Below are 27193 nucleotides of genomic sequence, written 5' to 3' on the forward strand. Positions count from 1 at the left end.
TTGCATTCTAATTAAGTTTATATACAATTTATTCTAAATTAAAGCAAGTTTTAAGATGTAAACGTGAATCGGATTTCATCGATTGACTGGTGTCCCGTTAACAATTCACAAAACAATTTAGTATAAAACTCCTATTTAAAAAAGATTGTAAAGATTTCTGAAATCTCAAATTTTCTTTGACCAATCGAAGCGTAAGCTGACGGTACTTTTGCTTATTCTGGTTGTATTAAAAAAATTCGCGAAAGGTCATCCATGAACACTTGTTAGCTTTTATAAAAAATACTGTACGGGGATGACGTCAGACTGGTGTTCTGTGACAAAACTAACGTCTTATATATTTTATATAATTAAACGATTTAACAATTTAACCTTGATCGTTATTCGTTCTTCATTTTATCCTTGAAAAATGTTTATTTTTTAATATAAGAGTTGTTATTGCACAACCTTTCTCCGTAAATTTTTTGCAACAAATCTAAACCATAACACTAACAGGTTTTCATTGTCAATGCATAGAAAGACTTTCCTGGTAGAATCATTTAAAATATACTCAATACACGTTTAAATTCATTTGTTATTATTGTTATTTATTAATTCGTTATTATTTTTATCAAATGTAATAAGATATTCTTTAAAATATTTCAAATTTTTAAACTTATTACAATGGCTATTTTTAAAATGCAGAGGGCGTTTCCATCAATCAGCTGCATTTACTTCGCGGGAGCCGATAGTCACGTTGTTTATGTTTTAAAGTCAAAAGAAATTGTTGTGATTTTTTAATAAAAAGAAGAAGGTAAGGATTCTTATATACGTAATTTGAAGTTATATTTGATCTTTATAAGCCGATAATACCAATAATAGTAATTGAATGATGTAAGAGTTACGCCTTTACCTTGAACCTTTCGTGTTTTCACTCTTCAATCCAAGGACGACAACAATTGTGACTGACTAGTTTCTTGCGTAATTTGAAAATTTTTAAATCTTCTTTATGTTACAAATTGAACTGAACAACTAAACAAGTGCAGAGTACACACAATCTCTTCGTAGACGACATATATTTATTTGTTTATCTTTCAGGGTTTAATAGTTTAAACATAAAGAAACAACAATACAAGTAAGTAAAATAACGTGTAAATAGTTATTTTGATGATTTAATGACAATATAATGTAAAAAAAATGTTTATGTAAGTAGTGTGAAATGTATGACATAGCCTTACTGTTTTAATGTTTGTGTATTTATATTTTAACTTTGAAATTATTATGTATTTTATAAGATAAGAATCTTTTACGAGTAAAATCTAAAAATGAACAAAGAATAAGATAAAATATACAAAAACAAACACAAAAATAAAAATAACTAAAAAGATACAATAACATAAAATGAACACAGCAGTTATATGATAAATATAAGTATCATAAATTGTATATATATATGATGTATCCTGAAGATGGACGCTGAGACAGCCAAAAAGATTAAGTAAGTTTTGCTGGTAAAGGTTCGAGAATGGCTAATAACACAAAATATAGTTTTACCATTTCAAATAATTTAATAAACATTAATTATATGTAATAATTCTATCACTTAGTCATAAGCTTTGTAAGTTTATGTAATTGATTATTATGTTATCTATCCAATATTAGAATACTGTATATTAATAAATTATTTAAATTGAATTTTATAGATTTAAATAAATAATAAAAATATAATTTTATTTCTTTCTTCCTATAAATCCTGAAATACAGAACTTGTCTAGTTGACTTTTGTTTTCTTGGAAACAATAACATATACTGTATTACAACATAGGCAATACTAAACAGCAGGTAAAAAAAATATTATTTAAATAAGTAGTTGTAGGCAATCTAGATGAAACTAATAAAGAAAATGTGAATCATATCCAAAATAGTACAAAATTATTTTTTCAGCTGATAAAAAAATACAAAATTTATGCTATAAAACTATATTACCAATATTATATCATTCAAATTTCACAAATTCTAATAAATTTATAATTAAACTATAATGAACCAAATATTTTTCATATTTCTATTTGCATAAAGATTGAGTTGTATTGGCTTACTATTTTCCTAGTTTTTAATTTAGAAACAGCATTCTTTTAACTATATTGTTACTTGTACTGAGGGGCCATCCGTTAATTACATATAGTTTTTGAACTACTTTTGACTCCCTTCCTCTGTGTTGCGTATAATGATTTGCTTTTCACATTCCAATGATAGGATTCAAATAATTTAACAACCAGTTTGCTGCAACAGTTACCATTTTAAATATAAAAAGCAATATTTATAAGTTTATGTGCAGGACCAGTATTTTTTCATGCCAATGCATCTTGAACATTGAAAAAAAATATACAAAATAATAATAGTAGTAGATAAACTAAAATGTACATCTTAAAATAAATATTGCTCTCATTGAGCCCACCAGCTGTGAGTAGCCAGATGAAAACAAATCAATGTTACCTGGCAATTAAAAATATTTGGTGAGATAATAGTCAGTTATGAAAATATTGCATAAAAAGTTTTAAATATTCTTAACAAAAAGCAATGATTTAAGATATTTCCACATTACCTCTCGACTGGAGTTCACTTTGCTTTAATTAAGGCTGATTAGCTATGTGAATAATAATTATCACCCTCACCCAGGACTATCCTGCAATAGAAATCAATGTCTTAATACACAAAATCATTCTGGAAATGTTTTTATTGTCCTGCATTTCCTGGATCCAGAAACAGACATTTGTACCCATGAGTTGAGCAGAAAATGTCAGATGCTCTGTTATGACAGGTGGTTGTAGAGCTATGCATAGAGTAATAAGTGCAAATGAATTCTCACTTGCACTTATTGTTCTATAGCATAGTCATTCCACTTTAATCTATATTGAGTTGTTAAAAAGTTTGCAGTGTTAAATAAATGTAGACTTTTTGTGACAAATTGCCTAAACCAGGGATGGCGAACTTTTTTGAGTTCGTGTGCCATATTGTTAGCATACTTAGCTTTAAAGGTGTTAATGCATGCCAAAGTTTCAGACTTCAAATAACGATATTTAAAGAAATTAAATGAATACACTTTAATTAGGATAACTGTAAAAAAGCTGATTGAAAAAAGGATGATCAGGTGATAAACCGAAAGGATGATTGAAAAAGACAGAAATCGTATGATACATTTCGTGCCAGATGATTTCTCCTTACATGCCACAGGTTCACCACCCCTGGCCTAAACAAATATTACAAGTACAATTTCAATAACAGATTGGCTGAATAAAAATATTTTAAGAAAGGGCCGAACAAGTATGAACTAGCAAAATCCCTCCACTTCCCCTTCAACTTTACACATAATATACAGCCTCCGTAATTTGGAATTTTTCAAATATAATGTTTATTTATAATCTGTTTTATTATTTTATGTAATCTGTGTTATTATTTATAATTTATAATATATCTGATCTCTAATAAAAACAAAACTATCAAAAAGATTGGATGTTTTGTATTAATTCATTAATATTTTTGTTCTCAAAGCTACATATTGCCTTCCATTTTTTTATACTATGATAATTATCTTATTGTGTGTTCAGTTTGAATATTTAGCAGAAATATGTATTGATTTAGTATATCTCATTAAGAATGTCCATTATTTTAGAATTTTCAGTATTTTATTACAATTTAAATGTAAATTATAAAGTATGTATAGGCCATACAAAACTAAAATAATATTAAATATAAATTATAAATCATAGTTTGGCATAGATGATATTTAAGCCTTGAGTTCATGATATATATTAATATTATGGATTAAGATAAAATATATAATCATTCATATTTTATGATGTAATACAACAAAACTTTTTATTACTTTCCCAGCTGTCACAGAATATAACATAAAGAACATATCATGATCAGTCAAATTTTGATTTCCACAGTTTTTTCTTTGCATTTCTTGATGTTTCTTTGTTTGCATTTCTTTTAAAAATATTCTGTTTGAGGGGCATCTATTTTGCATTATATCTCAGGACAATGAGCCAGAAATTTTGAAACATAACAGGATTGTTTCTATGTATGATGCTATTAAATATTGGCATTAAACATCAATGGGTGGGGGAAATAGAGGGAGGTTACATGTCATATATCAAATGGGGTCAGGCTTAATGAAAAATGTTACTTGTTGTTGGCATTTACAATTTTTTTAAAAATTCATTGCTAATAAAGTAAACATTTTTTTAAATAAAATCTCATAACAGATGATGCCACATACAATTTTAGGTTAATGTTACCCTAGGTATACAAAATGGCAGGCAGCTCATCTCTGATTCCAGCAAGGAAACAGTGGGACACACGTTCTAACCTAACCTAACCCATTCTAATAAATTACCATAATTATTAGCAACCAAATTATTAGAATAGGTTAGGTTAGATTAGAACGTGCGTCCCGCTGTTTCCTTGCTGGAATCAGAGACGAGCCGCCATTTTGTATACCTAGGGTAACATTAACCCAATTTTAACTTTGTGCTAATGTGTCTTACTTCTTATTTAAACTTAAATATTTTTTCAATGGAGATATTTATCATATTTCAACGAAATTACAGGTATCCGTCTTATAACATGGTAGTTACATTCTGAAAAAATGCCATGTTGTGCAAATCTGTGCTATACAAAACAAAGGACTAATGCAAAAGATAGCGGTATGTTCCAAAAGTTAAGAAAAGTATACTATTGTGGGAAACGCCGGGACACCGACAAAAAGGAGGTATGACTCCGTCTTACCTCCTTTTTGTCGGCGTTCAGGTCGGCAAGACCCACCCCACTGTCAAGGATGGCTGATTTTGTACGATATCCTGACTTGTCGGGATCGGGTAATTAATTGTCAGGTTGAGTGGAGGAAGTGTGTGGGTTCGTCGATAAGTTCAAGGCGATATTCAAAGTAACGGAACCATGAGGAAAACAAATAACGATTTATTTAGACGGTAAACAGATACAACAGATCTAACGCGTTCCGTTTCTAACCGCGAGAGAGAGAATTCACAAATGCGGGGGGATCATACCTCTTCCTAGGATTAGTCGAAGAATTAGCTGTAATCGTAGGGTTAATCGTCTCTGTTCTCTGGTCGTAGTGGGAAGCGGGAGGATCGGGCGGGTGGCTCGTCGTCGGCGGGCTTCGGTGACTTCGTGTCTCGGCCCTCGCTTCTCGGGACGGATCCTACGGGTCGGGTGTCTTGTGCGGACCTTCAGCGACCCCGTTCTCAGCTTTTTCCCCCCTTATATACTCCAAGTCCCGTCCGCTGCGATGACGGTAGACGATGAGTCGATCTCCCTGACTCAGAGGTCGGATCCGGTGAGGAGGGAAGTGCGGGTCGACGGCGGAAGGCTGCACATCCTTTGACTCTTGATTGTTATCTCTGATTTTGATCATTATCTCCCGAGGGGATTTGAAATAATAAAATTTTAAAATCGGACTGGCCGGTTTTACCCGGTCGTCACACTATTCTTTTTCATTACTAAGATAAATATGTTTATTAAAGCAATTAATAATTAACTAACAATCACAATTAAAACTACTGTATTATGCATTAATATCAATTTTAGTTAAACAAGGGCATTTTCTTTTTACAAAGTATCATCATCATATGAGATTTTTGTCAATCTTGATAAGAAATATCAGCAATGTCTTCATTTTTTTATTTTTATGAATCCCAGAATTTGTGTTTAAATACCAAATTGTTTAAGTTGGGAATAGTTTGAATACTGGGATATTTTGTTTCTCATTTTTATGAATAATTACTAATCTATGGTTAAAAAAGTTTAATAACCCTTACCTAAAAATGTTTAAAATAAACTTCACTAAATACAAAGATTAATCTACAAAAACAAAACACAGTGACAGTCTTAAAGGCTAAAGTCTGAAAGCAACAATGTCATCGCTTGATAGGAAAATTAAGATAAGGAAGAAAAAATTGTAGGCCTACTATCAGTTTTCATTAAAGTAAGCCTGATAAAAGGCACAAAAAAAAATTAAAAATTCCAATATTCTAAAATTTGTGGGCAAATTTGAGACATGCATGCATGCTTGCTTCAATAGTAATAATAATAAAAATAAAAGGTCAAATAATGGAGTTTGCACTTAAAAACTGTGAAATCTTGTACAGATGATTTTCCAAATTCTTTAATCATATCAGACAAGAATATGCTGTACAGGGGATTTTCCAATTTTTGAATCATGTTAGAGCAAAACAATGTTGTAGAAGTACTGTGTTGTACAAAGGATACCTGTACTTTTCTTAAGCTTTTGTTATTATTTAAACTGTACATCATAGTATAATTCAAGACAATGACATAATTGAAGTTAGGAAGTCTGATAATTTTCAATTATCCTCTTAACTCCTGTTCAATTGCCAGTAAAGTAAGAGAGAGCCCTTTCCAACTTTTTAAACACTTTTTGTAATTATTTTACTTAACTTAACATTTTACTATATCATAAATTTTGTATCATTTATCATATTCTAGTGATAATTAGTAACAGACTCCTAAGAATAAGATATATTTTTTTGATTCATAATATGGAATGGATGGCCTTGTTACAAAGTAGTTTTTGAATTAACTTGTGTCATGTTTTAATTATGTAAAATTGCATAAAAATTTTAAATTTTAAAATAATATAACCTGTTTTAATACCAACAGTTATATAGTTAGGTTCTTTATTTTAAATTTCTGTTCCAACTGTTCAGTTTTTTTGTATGCTGATAGCCAATGTAAGATTGAAAACATTTCTTATTAAATATATTTTGGCTTCCTTAATTAAGCAGTTTTTTTCTTTTTTAGCATGATGTTAAGTTTCAAGATAAAAAAATTATTAACTAGTCAGCTGTATTTTTCTAGTCATTTTAATCTTACGGCATGTTGTACTGTATTGTCGCTAAATACAGTATAATTTTTATACAATTATATAAGTGAAAAAAATTTTAATTCTTTCAAAATATAATATGTAAAATAATTTGGAATCCAATGTTTTATTTACTGTTACTTAAAAAACATTAGAATCAAAATTTCAACTTTCTTGGATATTAATATGTTACAAAAGAATAAAGTTTATATAAATAAAATATGAACAATAGCATTTAGCTGCTTATATCTTTTTACCTAATTATACTTTTCAATAGACTGCACTACTTTCTCATCAGAATTTGGTTCACTGTATTTTACAACATATAAAACATTCCTATTTGAGCATAGAATATTTAGGAAAAAGTATTTAGTGTATTTAAGCCATCCCACATAATAAGGTAACTGTGGCAAGAAGTGACATAACTATATACTGTAGTAACATGTTAAGTGTTGAGAAAAGGTTACTGCATAACTTTTAAGAGTTGGATACCATATGACGAATGATTGATTGATAACTATCTTACATTAGCTGACTAATATTTACAATAATTCTGTGTTTTAATAATTAAAATTAGTGATGATAATATGTTTAATTAAACAATAACATTTTCATTGAAGACTTGGCTAGGAAGACATTACATTGTAGCCTACTGAAGACTGTTTGGGGAATATAAAAGATTGCAATTTCACATATAAGACACAGGGCTATTCCCCCTTCTGCAAAAGTTGCACCTTATATGCTGTAAAATATAGTAAATTTTTTTCATTCTTTCACATAAATTTGTTTAATCTAAATATCTGTAACTGTAACTTAATGTTTTTGTTTTTTGAAGACAAGTTTACAAATGGTGTCAAAAAATTTAAATTAGATCAATATCTGATGATTTGAGTGGCATACTTAGTACTTTGGAACAATTATATTGTAATACAATGGATTCTCTATATCAGTGTTTCCCAACCTTTTTTGTGCTATGCCCCACCTAAGCCTTTCTAAAATTCTTATGCCCCCCAACACTCACGTTGAAGTCTTTTGGAAGGTCTCTCATTGTCGTGTTCATTGAAGTTTTTCTTGCACTTAATTGCCACACTGTTTTATTGTAACCGCGATAAAACCCAATCCTTTCATCATAGTCTTTTGCACTTTCCAGTCATTGCCAAACGCAACCTGGAACACCACAACTCACGTCTGCCCACCTCGAGGTCTGGGCAAAGAATGCCCTTTCTCCTCTTTCACCGGCCTCAGGGTCTTGTTCATCTCTTTGTTCTCGGTGGTTCCCAGAATTGTTAATCCCACCCCAAGGGAAAAGGGTTATAAAGGAAAGTTCTAGAAGGAAAGGGAAACAAAGAACAATGAAAATTAAAACTAACTTAAATCAATATTTACAATAAATATGGCATACAGCGGCTATACGGTTAACTTAAACTCTGGATGAGTCCATTTTCAAATTGCCCCCCTTAACAATCAAATTGCCCCTCTGTGGGGCGTGGGCCCCACGTTGGGAAACACTGCTCTATATCATGTATGTATATGTTCAGATCATAATCTTGATAAAGTATATAACAATTCAAAATTTTTAATTTCTTAAACTTTTTTTGTTTTGAAATATTGAGTTTTGGTGCACTTATCTGAAAATAACTGTATCAAACTATTAAACAGCTGATCATTTTCATATATTTGCAAACATTTCTTAAAATTCACTTTAAAATTAAATTTTTCTCTACTTTCTTGGAGATCTGCTTTCTGAAATGAAATGTTTCTCCGAAATCCAAGTACTTTGGGCTTTCCAGCATACCTTCAGCGGTACCAAAACCAACAGAAGCACAACAATTTAACAACTACATTCCAGCTGTAAATACTTATTACTCTAGCTTGATCTCCAAGCTTCAAGAAAGCAGTGAATTGTACAGTACAGAGAGAAAAATTGATATTTCCTCTTAAACTTTTATTCCCAAATTATTTGACACTAAATTTTAAGAAGTCGGTGATTTTTTTTTAGAGTTTTGAATTGAGTCAGTGATATTACTTCTTACTTCAATTATTAGCACCAATCAGTCTCTTGATGTTGTAAGTAAGCAGAATTAAATATTTTTATAGACTAAACCATTCTATTTATTTAAAATTGAAACTTCATCTGTTTATAAAGTATAAAGGAAATTTGAGATTAACACGACATGTAACAGCTTGAAAGAATTCTTTAAACTATTGTTAAAAACTGTCATGACAAATAAACTTTTTACTAGTAAATATTTATTCAGTTCTTATTTCTTTTTCCTTACAAGTAGCAGAGTTTAAGTAGTAATTTATCAGGCATTTTATAATACATTATATAAGTTCTCTTAGCAAAAACATTTTCAACAAGATAAAAAATTTTTAAATAAATTTTTATTTAAAATAAGTATTATATTTAAAAAAAATTTTAATCAATCAATCAATCTTTTTTATTTGATATAACTTTTGTTATTACAAAGGGGGTTAAAAGAACATTATTGTTTTAAGGTAGCTACATGAGCAAAGAAATTGTATAATTTATACAAAGTTAGCTCGGAAAATTTATCACCGAGTATAATTTGATAACAAAAATCAGATGGCAGAGTAGCAGCTCGGGTATCGAGAAGGTGTTTTCTCGTATCCATCACTTCTGATCCACAAAAAAAAACACTTTGAGTCGTCCGAGATATTAATTGATTTACCATTTAGATTTATGGAGAACCTATTTAGTCTAAATTGTGCACCAAATGACTTTAGTTTATAACTCAAATCAGACAATAAATAAGGCAATGGACTCCACACTCCATTAAGGAAGATTTCACTGTTCCAACCTCTTTCAGTCAAATATTGAACATCCCTAAACCAATACAGGTCTCTCAATCGTCGATCACAGTCCAGAAAGAACAGACTCTCACTTAAACACATATAGCTATATGACAACCCTATATTATTTAATTATCCTTTAGCGATAGCAGGCCATGGCTTCAAAAAAGAACTACCATCCATCTTTGAAAGTCTTGTATATGTCAATTTACAATAATCGTCTTCTGGTAGGTCAACTAGTTCCCTCCAAAATCTAAACAATTTTATCACCAATCCAATTGCGAGGGGAGGTCTTCCCAATTCCATTCTCAATGCATACCCTGAGACAGATCTGTTAATATGGAACACTCGCTTAAAATAGAATAACTGTATCGGTTCAAACTTGTCCACTAAAAGACCGCCCCAAACCGGGAAAGCATAAAACATACTTGGTCCAATCAAAGAATCAAATAGTTTAAAGTAGTTATTTAATGAAGACGCTTTGATTTTAATAAGTAACGTGACAAGATTGGAGATCCTAGATCTTGCAGCAGGTAACACCTTGTTTAAATGATAGGAGAATGTACCATGTGAAGAAAAATAAATACCCAGATATTTAAAGTTAGACGCAATTTCAAATCTATGGTTTGCTAAACTGAAACTATCTGTTTTTTTTAAGTTTTCCACCTCTACAAAAGATCATAAGCTTTGTCTTTTCCAAATTAGTTGCCAATCGATTATCTTCACAGTATTTCCAAGTAAGATTAAGTCTTTTCTCTAAGTGAAGAAGCCAAATTAGCCAAGAGAAGGATATCATCAGCATAAAGAAGACAGTTAATTTCAACATGACAAGATAAAGGTATCATGGAACTTTTACCTCTCAGAAGCCCAGGGAGATCATTCAAAAACAAAACAAAAAGGATAGGACTCAGTGGTTCTCCTTGAGGTAGCCCTCTATTGGACTCAACGTAATCAGTGCTTAATGAGAAAGTATCTATAAAATATCTAGTATTGGAGAAGAGACTCTTAAGTTGACAAAAAACGAAGAAAGACCAATGCTTATAAGCTTATACCATAACAAATCATGATCAACTGTGTCGAAAGATTTCTTGAGGTCAATAAATGCAGTATATAATTTCCCTCGTTTCCTCGATAGTAATATTTGAATAAGACTAGTCAAAATAAACAAATTATATTCGACACCTCTATTTTAACAAATGCTCCTTGAACAGGTGTAACAATATTAAATTCGTTCATCCAAATCCGGAGCCAATTTGCAACAATAGTTGAAAAGACCTTTCTAAATACATTAATTAAAGCAATTGGTCTATAATTAGTTGGCGTCTGCCTACAACCCTTCTTATATATCATTCTCAAAGCAATTTGTTTCCAAGATAGTGGAAAGGAGCACCTAGACCAAAAGGAATTAAACATATCCAATATATCCAATAGTATTTCTGTAGAAAGGCATTTTATCATTTCATTCCTTATGTTATCAGGACCTGGGGCCTTAGATGATCTTAGTTTACCGATTACAACTTCTAATTCGCTCAGGGTAATAAAGTCATCCAAAAGAGGTACAGTATTATTAAGACTTAAATCAATATAAATTACTGTATCTGGTCCAGCAAAATACTCTTGTAAATAGTTTAACCAATCCGAGAGAGATATAGCATTTTCACACGGTTTCTTAATTCTAAATTTATTGACTAGTGACCAAAAATCTCTAGTATTTTTTGTCTTCAATAATAATGAATTTATTTTAGCCAAAAAAAATCTTTTTCTTTGCCTTACATAGCGACTTGTATTTAATTTACAATATTCGTCCAAGAGGTTTCTACTTTTGTTTTTTCGAAACATTCGTAGTATTTGGTTTTTAGATTTCTTTAAACGTAGACACTGGATCAAACCATTTCTTCTCAAATGATAATAAGGAAATGTTCTTCTTGACCATCCCACATCGTAAAGCCGAATTCAACAAAATCTTTAGTAGTTCATCATAGTAACTCTGCACATCCAGCAAAAAAGTTATTTTAATTGAGGTATACAGCAAGCTAACCAAAGGTAAATAGTCATCCAATCTATCTTGTTTCCATACGTAACGAATTTTCAGGAGTTTCAGAGTCCATACGCTATTTGACGTAAATTCAAATGAAATTGAGATTGGAAAGTGATCAGAATTGAAAATATCAAGAACTCTAAAATCCAATAATCTATCTAGTAAATTAACATTTACTGTTATTAGATCTATAACAGATAGACCAACTGTTGAAAGAAAAGTAAATTTAGCCAGATTGTCTGAGGCACATCGACCATTTAAAATATATAATCCGTATGACTTAATCAGTTGTAAAAAGCTTTTTCCTTTTTGGTTCAATGTTAAGTCATTAGATCTTCGGGAATTTAGGACATTAATATTACTCCCAGCATAAAAATTATCTAGTTCCTCGCCTATTCTGGCATTCATGTCACCTAAAATAACTATATCGTCGTCAGGGAAATTCATCAACAAGTCTTCCATTTTTTTAAACAGAAAATCATAAAGATCTATTCTCATATAAACAAGAACAATAATCAAGCTTTGACTAAGTGAACAAAAAAATCTTCCATAATTTAATTTAATCACCATAAGATTGTCGGAGTTCAACAACATTTCCGAGGAACCCAATTTCTGGGAAACTGCAAGAATAAGACTGCCATAAGGACGACCGGGACCAATTGGTTTTTTAGCAAGTTGTTCATATAGAAACAAATCTGGGTTCAACATAGAGAGAACCGGTTTGTAATAGTTAGTTAACCATGTCTCAGTTAAAGCAACTAAATCATAATTTTGCAATAAATAAATGAACTCTTGGTCATTCACTGATAAGTCCAGCGTTCCTTGGCAATTCCAAGACAATATCCTCATTTCCAAAGTTTTGTTTGTCTTGTTAGCAGTTGTTCCACTTAACCTTTTTGGCTGGGTTTGTCTAAAAAAGTATCGATCTTCTGTAGTTCATTCGTATCCAAATTAAAAGTAATAATTTTTTTATATATATTAAGATCTTCAAAATTAGAAAAATTATATAATTCTAATTCACCTTGTGTAGTCTAATAGTTAACTTTAATTGCACGAATCGATCTGTACAATTAAAATCAATTATTTGAAAATGTCAGTTTATCTTTTGATATCTTGAGTTATCAATTTTAGAAATATATTTTTTATATCATGCACCAACATATTATATGCATAAAAATTAAAATAAATAAACTATAAGATTTATAGTAACAATCACATTTTAAAATTACATGAAATAAAACCCATATATCATAACTCCACTGTACATATTACATTACATAAATTAATAAATTTTCTCTTAGAATTTCAGAAACAACAAAAGGTAACATTTTTATTAAAAAAAAAGTTTTTGAATTGAAAAATTTTAAACTCCTGTGTATTGCACCATTGCGATACTACACCAAGAAAATTAGAAAATAATAGCCAAATTTTTCTTATCGAAGTATTATCGAGCATTTAAAATTTTTATATCAGAACTGTAAAATGTATTGAAATTATATTCTCGAGACAATGGCTATTTTGTTTAGTTTATCTGTTTAAGTAAGAAAAATTATATTAGTGAGGTTGAGGCCAAAGTTTTAAATGCGAAAACGTGTACGTTGGACGTTCGGCGCCATTTTCCTGTAAGCCTAGATGTTTGACAATGGTGTTTGGAAAGCCGAGCATGATTCCACTGACTTTCCAAACGCCAATGTCAAACTTCTAGGCTTACAGGAAAGCGGCACTGAACGTCCACCATACGTGTTTTCACATTAACAATAGCAAGGTTGAGGCTGAAGTTTTAAAAGTTATTGAGGTTAGAATTATAAAATTAGATTATACAATATTTTTAGATTATTAACTTTTATAATAGTAATAATTTAATTTTAGACTAATGCATTTATTTTGTTTTTTATATTTTACAGGTTAAAGAATGAAAATATTATTAAAATCAAATTTATTGGTTGCAATACAAAACAATGACATTAATCTTGCAGAAGGGCTGTTAACAAAGGGTGTAGATCCAGATACTAGATTTTATGTAGATTCTCAAGAGAAACCAGCAATATGTTTGTGTGTTGAAAGAGGCCATGTTGAAATGGGTAAGAAAATAATTTAAAATTTTTTGAAACACAAACACCAAAACCAGCAAAAAAAAACTCCACTCTTTTTTATTGATATGAACATTTTCATCTGTTGATAAAGGACATCATCACGTGTACCCAAATAGCCTTTAAAATACAGTCCAATTCCTTTCGCATTGGCATGGAAAGCGGTGGCTTTACAAGTATAAAAGAACAAATGGACTTGCACAATCGAATTTGCGAAGGTTTTAGGTTTTTAAAAACGTTCTAGAATTTCCGTTTGGCAAAGAATTTTTCTTCGATCCCTGTGAAGGTCAGTTAATTTGACCGAAAACGTTTGGTACATAAACAAATTGGACTGCATTTTAAAGGTGTTTTATATAAAATTCAGAACTGAACAAAATTTTAAACAATAGAATATATTTAACTTGAAAAGCTTACAACAGAGGAAGCCCGACATGTTTCTGGAGTTTTTTTTTGCTGGTTTTGGTGTTTATGGGTGTTTTAATTATATTTAACCACTTTTTCATATTTTATATATCATATTTTGGTGATTGTTTTAAAAATTTGTGTATAACAATATTAACTATTTTAATACAATTTGTTTTTAGTGAGATTATTTATAAAATGGGGATGTAGCATCAACCAATTTGATGCATCTGGACATACTCCTCTTCATTTAGCTGCAATTTTTAGATATGAAAGTATTACTGAAATATTATTGCAGAATAGAGCAAATGTTAAAGCACTTTCAAATTCTGGTCAAACTGCTCTACATTTAGCAAGGGAACTAGGTAATAAAATAATAATAATTTATTATTATTATTTTTTTTTTTTTAATGAATGTTTACACTCGTTAAATATCTTATTGTATTTACAGCTGTTGTAAAGATGTTAGTTGCAGCTGGAAGTGATATCAACAAACAAGATCAAGATGGTCGTACAGCTTTGATATTAGCATGTATGGAGGGAAAAACATCCATCGTTAAATTCCTTATTCAAAAGGGAGCAGATGTTAACATTACTGATATATATGGGAATTCTCCTTTACTCCATGCCTCCAACTGTCTTTCTTCAGATCCTACAATAATCTCGGTTCTCCTCCGAAATGGAGCCAAAGTATATTTATTTATACATTCTATAATTATCAAAATATAATTCATATAAATTTTTTCTTTATAATTAAGAATTCAATTTTTGTAAGATTACATTGGCAATAAATAATCTTTTAATGGTGCTTCTAAAAATAGAAAAGCTTTGTGAATTATTAAAAAATGCTAAGCAAACATGAAAATTTTTCCAAATTAAAGTACAGTAGAGCGTTGTTTATCCGAAAGCCAATCAACCGAAACGTCGGTTAACCAAAAGCTTTCCAGTCGGACTGTGTCATGCCGAATCGAATGTTTTTGATACTAGATTAACTTCTAAAGTATAATTTTTTTTTGTTTTTATATTTTTCAATATATTTATTTTGTTTGTACAAAATAAAGAAATAATTTTTAACGCTACAATAGCCATGATTATTATTATAAAAATTTTCGTTAAGCTTAAAATCGACGAAAATTCAACGCGAAGTGACGCACAATGGAGAAAAATGTCAACATGGGATAGGTTAATATATTTTTTTATATATAATCAGTTATCCGAACAACCCCAGTCCCCAATTGATTTGGATAAATGATGCTCTACTGTAAATGTTTTGATCTTTTTTGTATTAAACTGTTGCTAAATAATCTTAACAATAAAGGATTATGGTGATATTTGAAGTAATTAATTATACATTTTAATTTTTTCTTTAATAGGTGAACCATCAAAATAATATTGGAGAAAATGCATTACTGATTGCAGTTAAGCACTGTCATTTTTACCAATGTAATGAAATTGTTGAAATATTATTGAAAAATGGATGTGAATTGAATGTCAACACTTGGTTGGGTCAGTCACCTCTTCATCTGGCAATAAATGGAAACGATGATTGTTTGGTTGAGTTATTAATTAGATTTGGATGCAATCCCAATGTTCGAGATGCTCTGGGTTTAACACCTCTATACTATTTAGCAAAAGATGGGAAAACGAATTTAATTTTCCTCCTCCTCGCATCGGGACTCAATATGCAAAATGAGACATGGGTTAAGGACGAATTATTTATTCGAGAAATTAGAAGTGAATTTAGAGACTGGTTAATAACAAAGTCTAGAGAATTTCCACCTTTGAAAAATCTTTGTAGGACTGCCATTCGTAAATATTTGGGAATAAGAGCAGAAGACATAATTAATCAGCTTCCTTTGCCTAATCCAATCACTGAATTCTTGAATTTAGCATATTAGAAAATTATGCATTTATTTTATTTTTTTTAAAACAAAATTTACAAGATTGCTAATATTACATGTCAGCAGAAGTTAAACATAATTGCAAAAATGGTATGAATATATATAGATCGTTATTAAATATTTTAACAATAAAAGTATTTTAATATTAAGATCTGAATATATTGCAATACGGTAGAGTCCCGCACAACGCGGGGGATTTGTTACACATTATGGGAAATAGCGTTATCGAAAGCTGCATTATCACACGATTTATGAAAGTTTAAACCTTGGCCTATAAGTTGAAAAAAAAATGTATACCTTCGGTTGACAAAATTCGAGGGTTGTTGCTTGCTTTATTTGCGCGTCGTACGGAACTCTACTGTACTTATACTCAATTTTATTTTGAAATTTAACTATATAACTGTATAAAATATACATTACGATAGTCTATAGATTTGTTTTTCCATTTACTATATAAGTAATACAAAAGAAATCTCTTACTTTAAGTTTTTAAATTTCATTTCATTGTTATTGCTGTTGTGAATATCAAAATCATCCAGAATTTTCAATGTTGTATGTGATAAACTACTGTTATTAATTTAACAGGCATAAATTATCATTTTTCTTGTGTGTAACAGTTTAAAATTATTAACTGCGATTATATATATATTTCAAAAATTGTTATAATTAGACTAAATAGATTATAAATCAATGGCTAGTTAATGAATTGAAAAATTGATTTTATAGATATGATATTACTTTGAGTTTAAGAAGCACCTTCACTTTTGTAAAAAGGACTTTCAATATAAAAAATTGAAATAATAATTAGAAGTAAACTTTTTGAATTAAAGATGACTCCATTTTAAGTTTGAAAATGTGCGGAAAAACAGTATCTTAAGTTCAAAGTAATACAGTATATGAACTTCTTAAGAAGTTTTATGATGAACGTGAAGCTAAGAGAACTTAATTCATATGTTTACTTTTACTGTTTTAAACATTAAAAATGCTTTTCCAAATGTTTTAAGGTGTTGAGAATAAAATCAAAATACTGTGAAACAGTAATGCATAACAAAATGAATAGTGTCTTTCAAATTAAAAAGAAAATCATATTGGTATCAAAAATATTTATGTAATTTATATTATAATTGCAAAAGAAATGCTTATTATTGATCATTAAAATGTCAATATTTTTGAAAATTATTGTATTTTTTTATTATATCATTTTTCCTAGAACATTTACTTTAAACTTTTAACATTCAAGAAACCTTCATGCCTGAGTGTTATTTTTTCAGAAATCCTAAGCAATATAGTACCAAAATAAATAACATATTAAAAAGACCTTAATGCTGTTTTTATTATCTAAGTCAGTGGTTTCCAACTGGCATGCCATGAAGCTCTTATAGGTGTGCCATGACACGAGTTAAAAAATTAATTTAACAGGCAAATTAGCAAATTTTATAATTTGTAAAAAAAAAGTAAAATGTACTTCTATGCATTATCATCTACAGGGTGTCTATAATTAAAATATACCACTTTAGACCACTTGAAGACAAAACTGTTAGAGATACAGTAGATTGATAAAATTTTGTAGGTATGTTTATCTCAACATGGGAAGACTAAGAACAGCAATTCAAAAACAGTTACAATTTTTGCTGGTAGGGATCCATAATGATGCCACTGTCACAGCAGCATTGCATAACAGCAATCCTATAAAGATATGCTGCAAGCTTTTGTCACCCTAGACCAGTGATTCTCAACCGTTTTTTCGTCACAGTACACTTTTAATAATTTAAAAATTTGGCGGCACACACGGTTACTTCGGTAAATACCGCAGGACAACCGATTGATTGTTTAGGCCACATTTTCTAAATGCCTTGGTAACTACAGGCAGCTACCGGTAACACTGGTTACAATTTCCAAACGTGCCCTAGAAAGGTACTACTGATTGAACTACTTGTCTGACGTTGCTTATGTACGAGTATTCGCAGTGGCGGCATACTAAAGTGCCGCGGCACAGTGGTCGAGAATCACTGCCCTAGACTATAGCAGAAAGGATATTATAGTAAGACTATGTTTATGCAAGACAGCACAAGATCCCATACCATAGTCATTGTGAGAGGTGTACTGTCAAACGTGTTTGGCAACGGAAAGGTGATCAGTTAATCTTTTACAATTGGCCTGCTCGTTCACCCAATCTCGTACCTTATTACTTCTGGTTAAGAGGCTATTTGAAAATCATATTTTAGAGAGAAAGTTGTAGATTTATCAGAACTAAAGAGGTGAATTGAATTTCATTAATCCTAGCATGTTGCATTTGGCTGTTGCTAATGTGATAACTCAATTGCAGTGTGTGACTAAAAGTGGCAGAAAGAATTTTTCACAGTTTCTGTGACACTGGTATCATTATAATTTTTTTTGCTAAGGGTCTATATCTATTTTTGAAACTCTGTCCATAGTCATACTGATAAATGTGCCTACAAATTTTATCAATCTATCTCAAACAATTGTCTCCAGAATGGTCTAAAGTGGGATATTTTAATAGACACCCTGTATATTTTAGAAGTTTGCCACTGTTCTGAATGATAATGTGTCACATAATTAGATAGGTACAGTTTAGAAATTTTTATTTCAATGTTTTCAATGAAAGTAAAAATTTCATATAAATATTTTTAAGCATACAAAAACCATTGTTAATAAGCATTTTCATACCTCTAAAGTTGGGCTGATAGGCCAGAATGTACTATGGCCAATTTGCTTTTAGTTTTTGATCTCCAGTTAAATAAAGGGAAGTGTAAGATGTTATGTTACACTTCCCTTTGTGAATGAATTAATTGGTTGCTGCACAAATTGATGGAAATATAGTGAAATAAACATTTCAAAATTAATTTGAAGAAATAAAATTGATTCTACAATTGCTAAAAATTCATAATATTCAATATTTGATTAATTACAGGACAGAGTGGTAAGCACTTGTATTAAAATAATATGCCATATATACAAAAATTTTCATTGTGTGTTTATTGCTATAGGTATTATTTATTTTTCATTTTAAATACGCATTAATTTTATTTTACTTGCAGGATATATTAGTAGGTCTTTTCTATGGTAAACATTTATGTTAGTATATTGAATGTTTGTAATATTTGAATTATTCATTTTTATTACTACTAACGATAAATAGAAAATACTTTATAACTTAAAATACAAAAAATGCTGCTGTACTTTCAAATATTAACTGCTCATCATCAGAAATACAGTTCTGTTATTGTGAAAGCAAAGGATACAAGTTAAAAAAAATAGAATAGAAATTCCTACAACAGTTATAATGTTTTATACTAAAGATGTTAACAAATAATAATAATAATTTTGTTAAATTTACAAAAATTATTATTATTAACAAAATCATATTTTATCTTCCTATCACCTTAACAAAAAAAACCTTATATATTAATTATTTCAATGCAGTTAGGATGTTCTGTGCATTACTCCGATTCACTGCTATTGACTCCAAGGTTTATTTGAAAATCTGTTTTCAACTAATCTTAGGTTGTTTCTCAGTTTCAGGTTTTCTAACACTTCTACTTGGTCTTATAGTACTTTAACATTTCTGTTTTAACATTATCATAACAAAAAATCTTTAGAGATGTCCAGTTGCACAGAGATAATCTATTATTCTCTCATAAATATTCCATAGTTGTGACTCTTTTCATCCATGATTGGATTTCTGTGGAACCTGCTTTTGCACATATTAGATCCATTTTCTTTGTCATTCCAGAGGATGTTAAAAATAACAGTTTCTTGATATTGAAGAGAAATTCTTTTATTGAACTGTTGTATGTTATTGGCAAAGTTGTTGAGAAATGAAAAGACGATTTTGAGATCAAAGGATGCCTAGTTATGTTAAGAAAATCGAGTAAACTAAAACCTATGACCAGAGTTATAAAAGGGAACATCAACCCTTTTCATTTCTCAAAAATGGATAGTATAGGAAGAGGTCTGACAAACTGTCTATGGAACTTTGAATATATGATCTGGATTCAAATCCTGGTCCTCCACAGTGCAAGTCTTTGTCCTGCCATTTAGTTGTCAAAAATTATTGACATTCCATTGTGGCCTACAATTTTTATCATTACATATTTATTTAACAATCTTTTTCTATTTATTATTATTCAAAATTGGAATCAAAATTTACGAATAATTTTCAGACTGGTTAAATTATTCAAGCTCTTATTGTACTGTAGTTATATTTCTGAAAGGATATTGAATGGCTACAATAAAAAAATAACTAAATTTTCAGTTTCATATTAGAACTCTGGATTAAGAGGAAAACTCGGGCAACAGCATCATAATCTATCAATCTAAATATGCTGAATAATATTTCAAAATAAATATATTTGCTTAAACAATAAGTTAAAATCGCTTTTTTATAGAAATATAAAGTTTCAACCATACTTTGAAAGTATTAGGAAATACTAAAATTAAAAATTTAGATAGACTGCTTATTTATAGAGGCCAAAAACAATTTTAATCTTAAGTTTTTTGGGTCATTATTCTGGCCAGTCTCGGCATAAGAGTGCATTGAATATTAACATTATATTTAAACTTTAATATACTTTTCTTTAAATTCTCCCATCTTTTGGTCACCTAGAGTAGTGGATTGCGATCCCTCTGGGGTCGCAACCCACGGTTTGCAAATTTTGTTTGAATTTTTCGGGGTTGCCAAATTAAAATAAATTTATTTGATAGTAAAAAGTATGAGGCTTTTCTTCAACAAGTATATGCATAAATAAAACTATTGTTTCATAAAATTATGTGTTTTATTCAGACCTAAAATAGGCAGAAACATAAGCACAAATCCCACAGATTTTTACTGTAACTACGTTGACGATTAAAAAACGTCCACTGTCTATCCAGGGGTGGCAACAAAATTTTACGCAAAATGGGGAGTTGGAAATGAAAATAGTTTGTGCACCACTGACGTTTATTCTATGCCCATCATGGGTTTGGCCAGCTTGATGAGCCAGGGCTCAATATATCCAGGGCAGACTGTGCATTAAAAAATCCTGAGATGCCTAACAAAGATTTGAAATCCAGGTCCCAGAGAGGTGAGCTTACATCTTTACTGCCTTAACCATCCATTTTTATAGTTAAGAAGTGTGATTGTAACTATGATTATAATCATTACATTATAATTTTATTGTGGAATGGAATCCCTGTAATTTATTTAAACTATTTTATTATTTCAGCATGATTTTAAACAAGATTGATGTATGGTAAGACTGAAATTACTGCTAAAATATTTTATGTTGTAATTATTTTAATTCAATTGCTATTCCACTTCTTTTACATCTGCACGTTTAATAAGATCTCGGATAACTTCTTTGACTGCAGTTTTGTCACCAAAATTGGAGCTATATTTTCTAATCAAAGTTTCTTTCACCACATTTTCTATGCATTTGAATATTCTATTATTTGATTGTATTTTCAGAAGTTTATGCATCAATTCATTTAAAGTTGAATCAATTAATTGATTAATTGATTCTTCCTCTTCCGATGACTTCACCGGAGAATGAGTTTCTTCTTCTTCTTCTTCGGTGTTATAAATAGAAATCAACTCCATTTTTGTATATAATTTTGAATCTGTATAATCCCTAACTATAGTCTTGTCAATCTTAAAATTATCCACTCCTCCAGTTAACTTCAAAATTGGTGTTGACAAATTTCTTTGGTCTTCAAATTTACAATCCATGTTGATAGTAACTTCTTTCACTTTATTATTGAGATCTAATAATGTAAATTTTTCCATTTTAATATCATTTTCTCTTGAATTTTCCACTTCCAAACCTAGTTGTTTTCTTATAGCATTTACTGTATTTTGATCATGCTTTTTTGTTATTTGTCTGGAATTTTGGAAACAATTCTTTGAAATTTCTAGCTTTTCCTATTCACATAATCATACATTAAAAATAAATTAATCAAATTTGTTAAATGCTAATTTATATAAATTTTAATTATTATTTTTAAGATATTTTTGAAACTTACTCCATAATAATCAGAAGTAAACGATTCATTGCGAGAGTTTGAAGAATTTTTACTAGATCCTAATGCCGATAACAAACGATTGTAGGCTCCTCGAGAGTCATTTAGAATAATTTTCATATTCTTTTCTGTATGACTGTCTGCATCAAAGTTTGAATTAATTTCTGAATCTGAAAATTCTATTCGTTCTTTGACCATTTCGATTGGAATGCCGTGTTGGACTTCTTTTTGACTCCGATGTAACAGCGATGAAGGCATTCTAACAGAATGTACATCATCTGAATATTCTGCACTATCTTCTAAATATTTGCATGACAAATCACCCCACGTTTCATTTGTGCCATTTCTTCTTTGTTTTCTCACTACATTATCTCTTAAATTCTTTCCCATTTGTATGTTGTTATAGTGATGATTGGATTCCACTTCTCCCTCGGAAGTGGAACCGACACATTTCTGCAATCCATGTGTGGCACAATCATTGGAAGAATGATCCTCGTTGTCATTCATATTATATAATTCAGAAGACATTAAGTTGATAGAACTTCTTATTCTCTTCAAAGGAAAGACACAATTGTAATTTAACTGATTAATATTATCTGTACTGTGATAAGATGCATCATCATTTCTTAAAGATTTTGACATTGATCTTCTATTCTTTTCAGAAGTTCCTTTTCCTAAATAGACTTTATTTTGCTTAATTACTGTCGATAGTTGTTTTTCATGATCCATTGTAATTGTTCCTTTTGACGAGTTCTTATCCAATATTTCTTCACAATTAAGTATATTTTTCTGTGATAAATATTGATTTCCAGATGATTTCTGTGTAAAAAATTTTGGATTTCTTTTGACTATTTTTAATCTACGATCAATTGTAGGATCTTTAACGATAATTTCATCATCACAGTTCTGAATATGAAACTCCTCATCATTCATCTCTTCTTGATTGCCTTGCTTTTGATCTCTCTTCGAAATTTCCTCACTCAAATAATTTCTTTTTGTGGTTTCATTGGTGTAAAAGTTAGTATTTGTAATACTTTCAGTCTAAATCATTAAAGAATAAAGTTGTTTGCATATGTAAGAGTATTTTATTTTTTCTATATAATAAAATTGTGCTACTTTCAGAAAAAATTAATTAAAAATATTTAAATTTATTTTTAAAAAATAAGTAATTATAGGCCTATATTGTATGTAATTATTTGTGATACTTTTATAGCATAATTATCAAAATCTTTTTGAGGCCCCCCAGTATTTTCAAAAGAAAAAATCAACACATTTAAAATTTGTTATATTTTTTAATATAATTTGACAAAAAATAAGTTTTTTCTTACACACAAGGAATGCAATGAAATGAGTAATTTTTCCTCTGCCCTGTTAGCACTAAGAAGACCGTCTTTAACAAGCCCACAATCGGGCTTCCGGGCAGTGAGGGATGGAGACTTGACAGATCCAGGACAAATTGTCATGATAAATTACTAGGATGTTCATCCAACTTTGAATTTAAGTTAAATGAATAATTTCTGATGATTTGTGGACTTAAACATAAGATTCAGACCAAATAGGCCTGCTAGTGCCACAAAAAGATTGGACTGAATTGATGGTACAGGATGGTACAACATATGTTCCTACCCACATATCATAACATTGTTGGCATGATAGCAACTATGCTTGCTGAAATATTGCCTTTTCAGTCATCCAAATTGCGAAATCATGAGTATTTACATAAATTCTTATCCTTTAATAAGCCCCAAAAAAGAAATACTGCAAAGTCCAGACTGAGATTGACACAAATCCTTAAAAATGATGCAGTGAAAAAATGATGCAGATTAAAAAAAACATCCAGGTTTCATGAAAACTTTGAACAAGTTCACACAAATTAGACTTACTTAGTGGTACACCATTGAAAAAATTTATTTTTCCAATGGTGTACCACTAATTTGTGTAATTTTCTTTGAAATCTTCAAATGTCGTCGGAAGGTTTATTTCGACAAAATCTTATTAAGAATAATTTTTTTATTTCAGATTAAGTGCCGTACTCAATACAGCCACATTTCCTACTTTTTAGTCGACGACGTGCCATTTATCACTATATGGATTTGTTCAAAACCCTTTCAAGATGTTGCAAATCAAAATCAACAATGCTCTCTTGTGTCACTTTTTCAATGTCATGAAATAATTTTCAAAACTTGAATAAAGGAACTTTTAATATACCCCGTATAATGTAACGCAACTCGTGGGGCAATCTGCCAAGAGGAAGATGTCTCCAGGAAGAACTTTTATGGTGAAATTTGTCTCTATTTAGGGATTAGAAACACAAAGAAAACCCAGAAAATTCCATGTAGGCAGCCTGTTGGTGAGGCACAAAACCACGACCAACTACCAGTGTTCAATGAATGGTTCTATGTATTTGGCCACTGGTGGGCTTCCACAAAAAAAAAGACTAATAGTTATAATCATATTATATATTAAAGTCATTTTTAAGTCTATTCACTTACTCTAGAATTTGAATTACTTATTTCCTGTTTTCTTTCGTTTTCTTTTCCATCGAGAATTTTTAAAGATTCATTTACAGGGCTTGACAGGTCGTGGATGTAATATTTTACCTGAGATCTGATAAGTTTAAATAACTTTATATATAATTAAATAAAAATTTTTAAGAGTTTGAAAATTGTATACTTAATAATTACATAGCAAAGTGACGGACAGTATTGTCATAAGGGACCTCCTTAAATGATACGTTATTTATTTACTTTATTTCCTCAATTTAACCCTGGGGAACAAACCTCCTGCTGTTAAAAATAAACACCCTGTTGAAAAGCATGGGAAATATGTTGAATTTTTAAAATAACACACCAAAGTTTAATCAAGGATATACAATATTATCTTTTCTTTCTGAAATATATTTTTGTGTATTTTTATTTTCGTTATATTTTATTTATTTACTCGCATTTTTAATTTTTGACCAAGGAGGCACACGCCTTTTCTGCTCCCCATAATTAAGCAACAGCCTGCTCCTTTGAGGAATTCGGGATTTTGGCAAAATCCTAGTTTTATTGGTAGTCTGGCATTAGTCACATCATCCCTCGTCACACATCCGTCCCATTATCTGCTTGTAGTAAACATTGACGAGGAAGAATATACATATTTATTGTCTAACGGTGTCATTTATATGCCATATATTTAACGAAAATAATAAATTTAAAAATTTAATTTGGTGGACGTATGGCATATTATACTAAAGTTTTAAAATTGTCAATTTAAGAAAGTAAATTTGTAATATGGGTCCTAAGCATCGGAGGGCCCTTTACCATGTTTTGTTTAAGGAACTAAAATTCTAGTTACTGTCTCGGATCTCCAAGAGTAGCAAGCAAGCACTCCATTCTTCATCCGTGAATGGCTATATCAGCATGAATGAAGGAATTATTTGAATTACACCCTTCCTCTCGAATTATTTAACAATGTTTAATGTGGACCCGTATTAAAAGCATGATGTATTTTTACTTTTAATGATGTTGAATTGAAAATCAATACCATCATTAATATCTATAATCGAATTTTCATGTAAAAATACTACGTTCTATTAAAAATCCTGATTTTTTATTATTATAATAATACAGAATCTAATTGACTATACTTACTTTTTACTGGAATTTTTCTCTTTTCCGCTACAAAAACTTTTAAAAAATCTCTTAAAGGTATTCGGTTGCTTGTTCATTATTTTCTGTAAATAAAATTGGCATTTTTATTCTTTTTCTTTGCTATATTTTTTTAACGTAAGATTATATTAAATTTTCCTTCGAGATTTTTATAATTTTCTCAAGTGCTACTGGCTGTTTTCGTTCTAAATGTGTGATACTACCACACATGGATTTCAAGTTTGAAGTTCACTAAAGCAAACGAAGGGTTAAATTTAGCTATGGTAGTCAAAATGGCGGCTTGTCTCTGATTCAAGGAAACAGAAGAAAGAAAACAGTGGGGACGCACGTTCTAACCTAACCTATTCTAATAACTTACCATAATTATTACCAATCAAATTATTAGAATAGGTTAGGTTAGGTTAGAACGTGCGTCCCCACTGTTTCCTCCAATCAGAGACAAGCCGCCATTTTGAATACCATAGGTAAATTTAACCAAACGAAGATTATCAATAACGGTTTCATATTATTTAATCTGTAATTCCAGCTTTATTTATTACGAGAGAGTCTACGCGGCCCTTCAGTACTGTCTAGTATGAATGAAAATAACGAAATTAATTAAAAGCCTGAATTACCCATAAAGAATTGGTTACCTAACATTGAAGGAATATAGAAGACCAAAGTGCAGACTAACAAAAAAGGCCCAGATTCGAATTTTACTCGCGATTCAGCTAGCTCGGATGTCATCATGAAACTTGTGTGGTGATTTGATCTGGGCTAGTCCCTCACCATTCGCCTCATTCCGGGCCTAATTGAATCCAATGATAGACACGGGAAAGGCCTTTTATAATTATTATGAATGCTTACCTTTTAGTTAATTTCTGAATTCGCTTTTAAATTCAGAAAAACCCATTGATCTTAAATATTTCTATCAAAATCCTGCAGTTTTTACATCTCATATTTCAAACAATTATTTAAATTTATTATTGTTTGGCAAGAGTAATCAATAATACTCCGTTAAATTTTAGGAAATTTATTCGTAAAATTGTAAAATATTTTTCGAAAAAGCGATCGTAAAACTATTTATTTAAATATTTGAATAATAATTATTCGCATTTAAAAAAATAATAATAAAATGGAAAATTGTTTAATCCTATTTTTGCAATAGAACGAATTAATCTTATTGTTAAATCTATTGTTAGTGATATGGACTCCAATAGAGTACCTAGATATCAGAGTAACGACATACCAGTGATGGCCGCCATGTAATGTAAACCCATAGACCACGTGATAAAAGTCGACAGAACAGGGCGGCCGTCACTCGTATGCCGCTACTATGATATCTAGGTACTCTTTTTTTTTTTTTTTTTTCTTTAACTCTTTCCGCCCTGTGGGCACTAAGAGGGCCTCTTTTA

The 27193-nt window shown here is 30.1% G+C and overlaps 2 protein-coding genes across 5 annotated transcripts; one reads left to right on the forward strand and one right to left on the reverse strand.

Moving 5' to 3' along the window:
- The first annotated feature begins 641 nt into the window (after positions 1-641).
- Positions 642-24629, forward strand: LOC136988599 (ankycorbin-like). Of its 4 annotated transcripts, none has more exons than XM_067286502.1 (6): positions 821-1111; positions 13640-13816; positions 14410-14592; positions 14679-14917; positions 15601-15645; positions 24166-24629. In XM_067286502.1, the coding sequence occupies exons 2-6, from the start codon at positions 13648-13650 to the stop codon at positions 24331-24333; spliced, it is 804 nt and encodes a 267-aa protein (XP_067142603.1). In that variant the 5' UTR covers positions 821-1111; positions 13640-13647; the 3' UTR covers positions 24334-24629. The 4 variants fall into 4 exon arrangements, 3 of the variants coding, with proteins under 3 accessions (XP_067142602.1, XP_067142603.1, XP_067142601.1); XR_010882786.1 differs by having other exon boundaries at positions 825-1111; positions 15601-16218; positions 24166-24250; XM_067286501.1 differs by lacking the exons at positions 821-1111; positions 24166-24629 and adding an exon at positions 642-790 and having other exon boundaries at positions 15601-16471.
- On the reverse strand, positions 21412-26758 carry LOC136988597 (putative leucine-rich repeat-containing protein DDB_G0290503). The gene is made up of 5 exons (XM_067286498.1): positions 26646-26758; positions 25782-25864; positions 24639-24753; positions 22150-23187; positions 21412-22048 (listed from the first exon to the last, which is right to left on the reverse strand). Exons 2-5 carry the CDS (start codon positions 25856-25858, stop codon positions 21437-21439), a joined length of 1842 nt encoding a protein of 613 aa, XP_067142599.1. The 5' UTR covers positions 25859-25864; positions 26646-26758; the 3' UTR covers positions 21412-21436.
- Positions 26759-27193: the final 435 nt, after the last annotated feature.

The sequence above is a fragment of the Centruroides vittatus genome, unplaced genomic scaffold, assembly GCF_030686945.1.
Source record: "Centruroides vittatus isolate TY-2023 unplaced genomic scaffold, ASM3068694v2 scaffold_3315, whole genome shotgun sequence".
Classification (NCBI taxonomy): Eukaryota; Metazoa; Arthropoda; class Arachnida; order Scorpiones; family Buthidae; genus Centruroides; species Centruroides vittatus.

What these genes read in the sequence shown, in the direction of transcription:
- LOC136988599 (XM_067286501.1), top strand. Translation starts at nt 13,648, where the DNA reads ATGAAAATATTATTAAAATCAAATTTATTGGTTGCAATACAAAACAAT. An exon ending in AAGAGGCCATGTTGAAATGG is followed by an intron (nt 13,817 to 14,409) that starts GTAAGAAAATAA and finishes ATTTGTTTTTAG; the next exon opens with TGAGATTATTTATAAAATGG. An exon ending in ACATTTAGCAAGGGAACTAG is followed by an intron (nt 14,593 to 14,678) that starts GTAATAAAATAA and finishes TTGTATTTACAG; the next exon opens with CTGTTGTAAAGATGTTAGTT.
- LOC136988597 (XM_067286498.1), bottom strand. Translation starts at nt 25,858, where the DNA reads ATGAACAAGCAACCGAATACCTTTAAGAGATTTTTTAAAAGTTTTTGT. An exon ending in GAGAAAAATTCCAGTAAAAA is followed by an intron (nt 24,754 to 25,781) that starts GTAAGTATAGTC and finishes TAAACTTATCAG; the next exon opens with ATCTCAGGTAAAATATTACA. An exon ending in TAAGTAATTCAAATTCTAGA is followed by an intron (nt 23,188 to 24,638) that starts GTAAGTGAATAG and finishes TTAATGATTTAG; the next exon opens with ACTGAAAGTATTACAAATAC.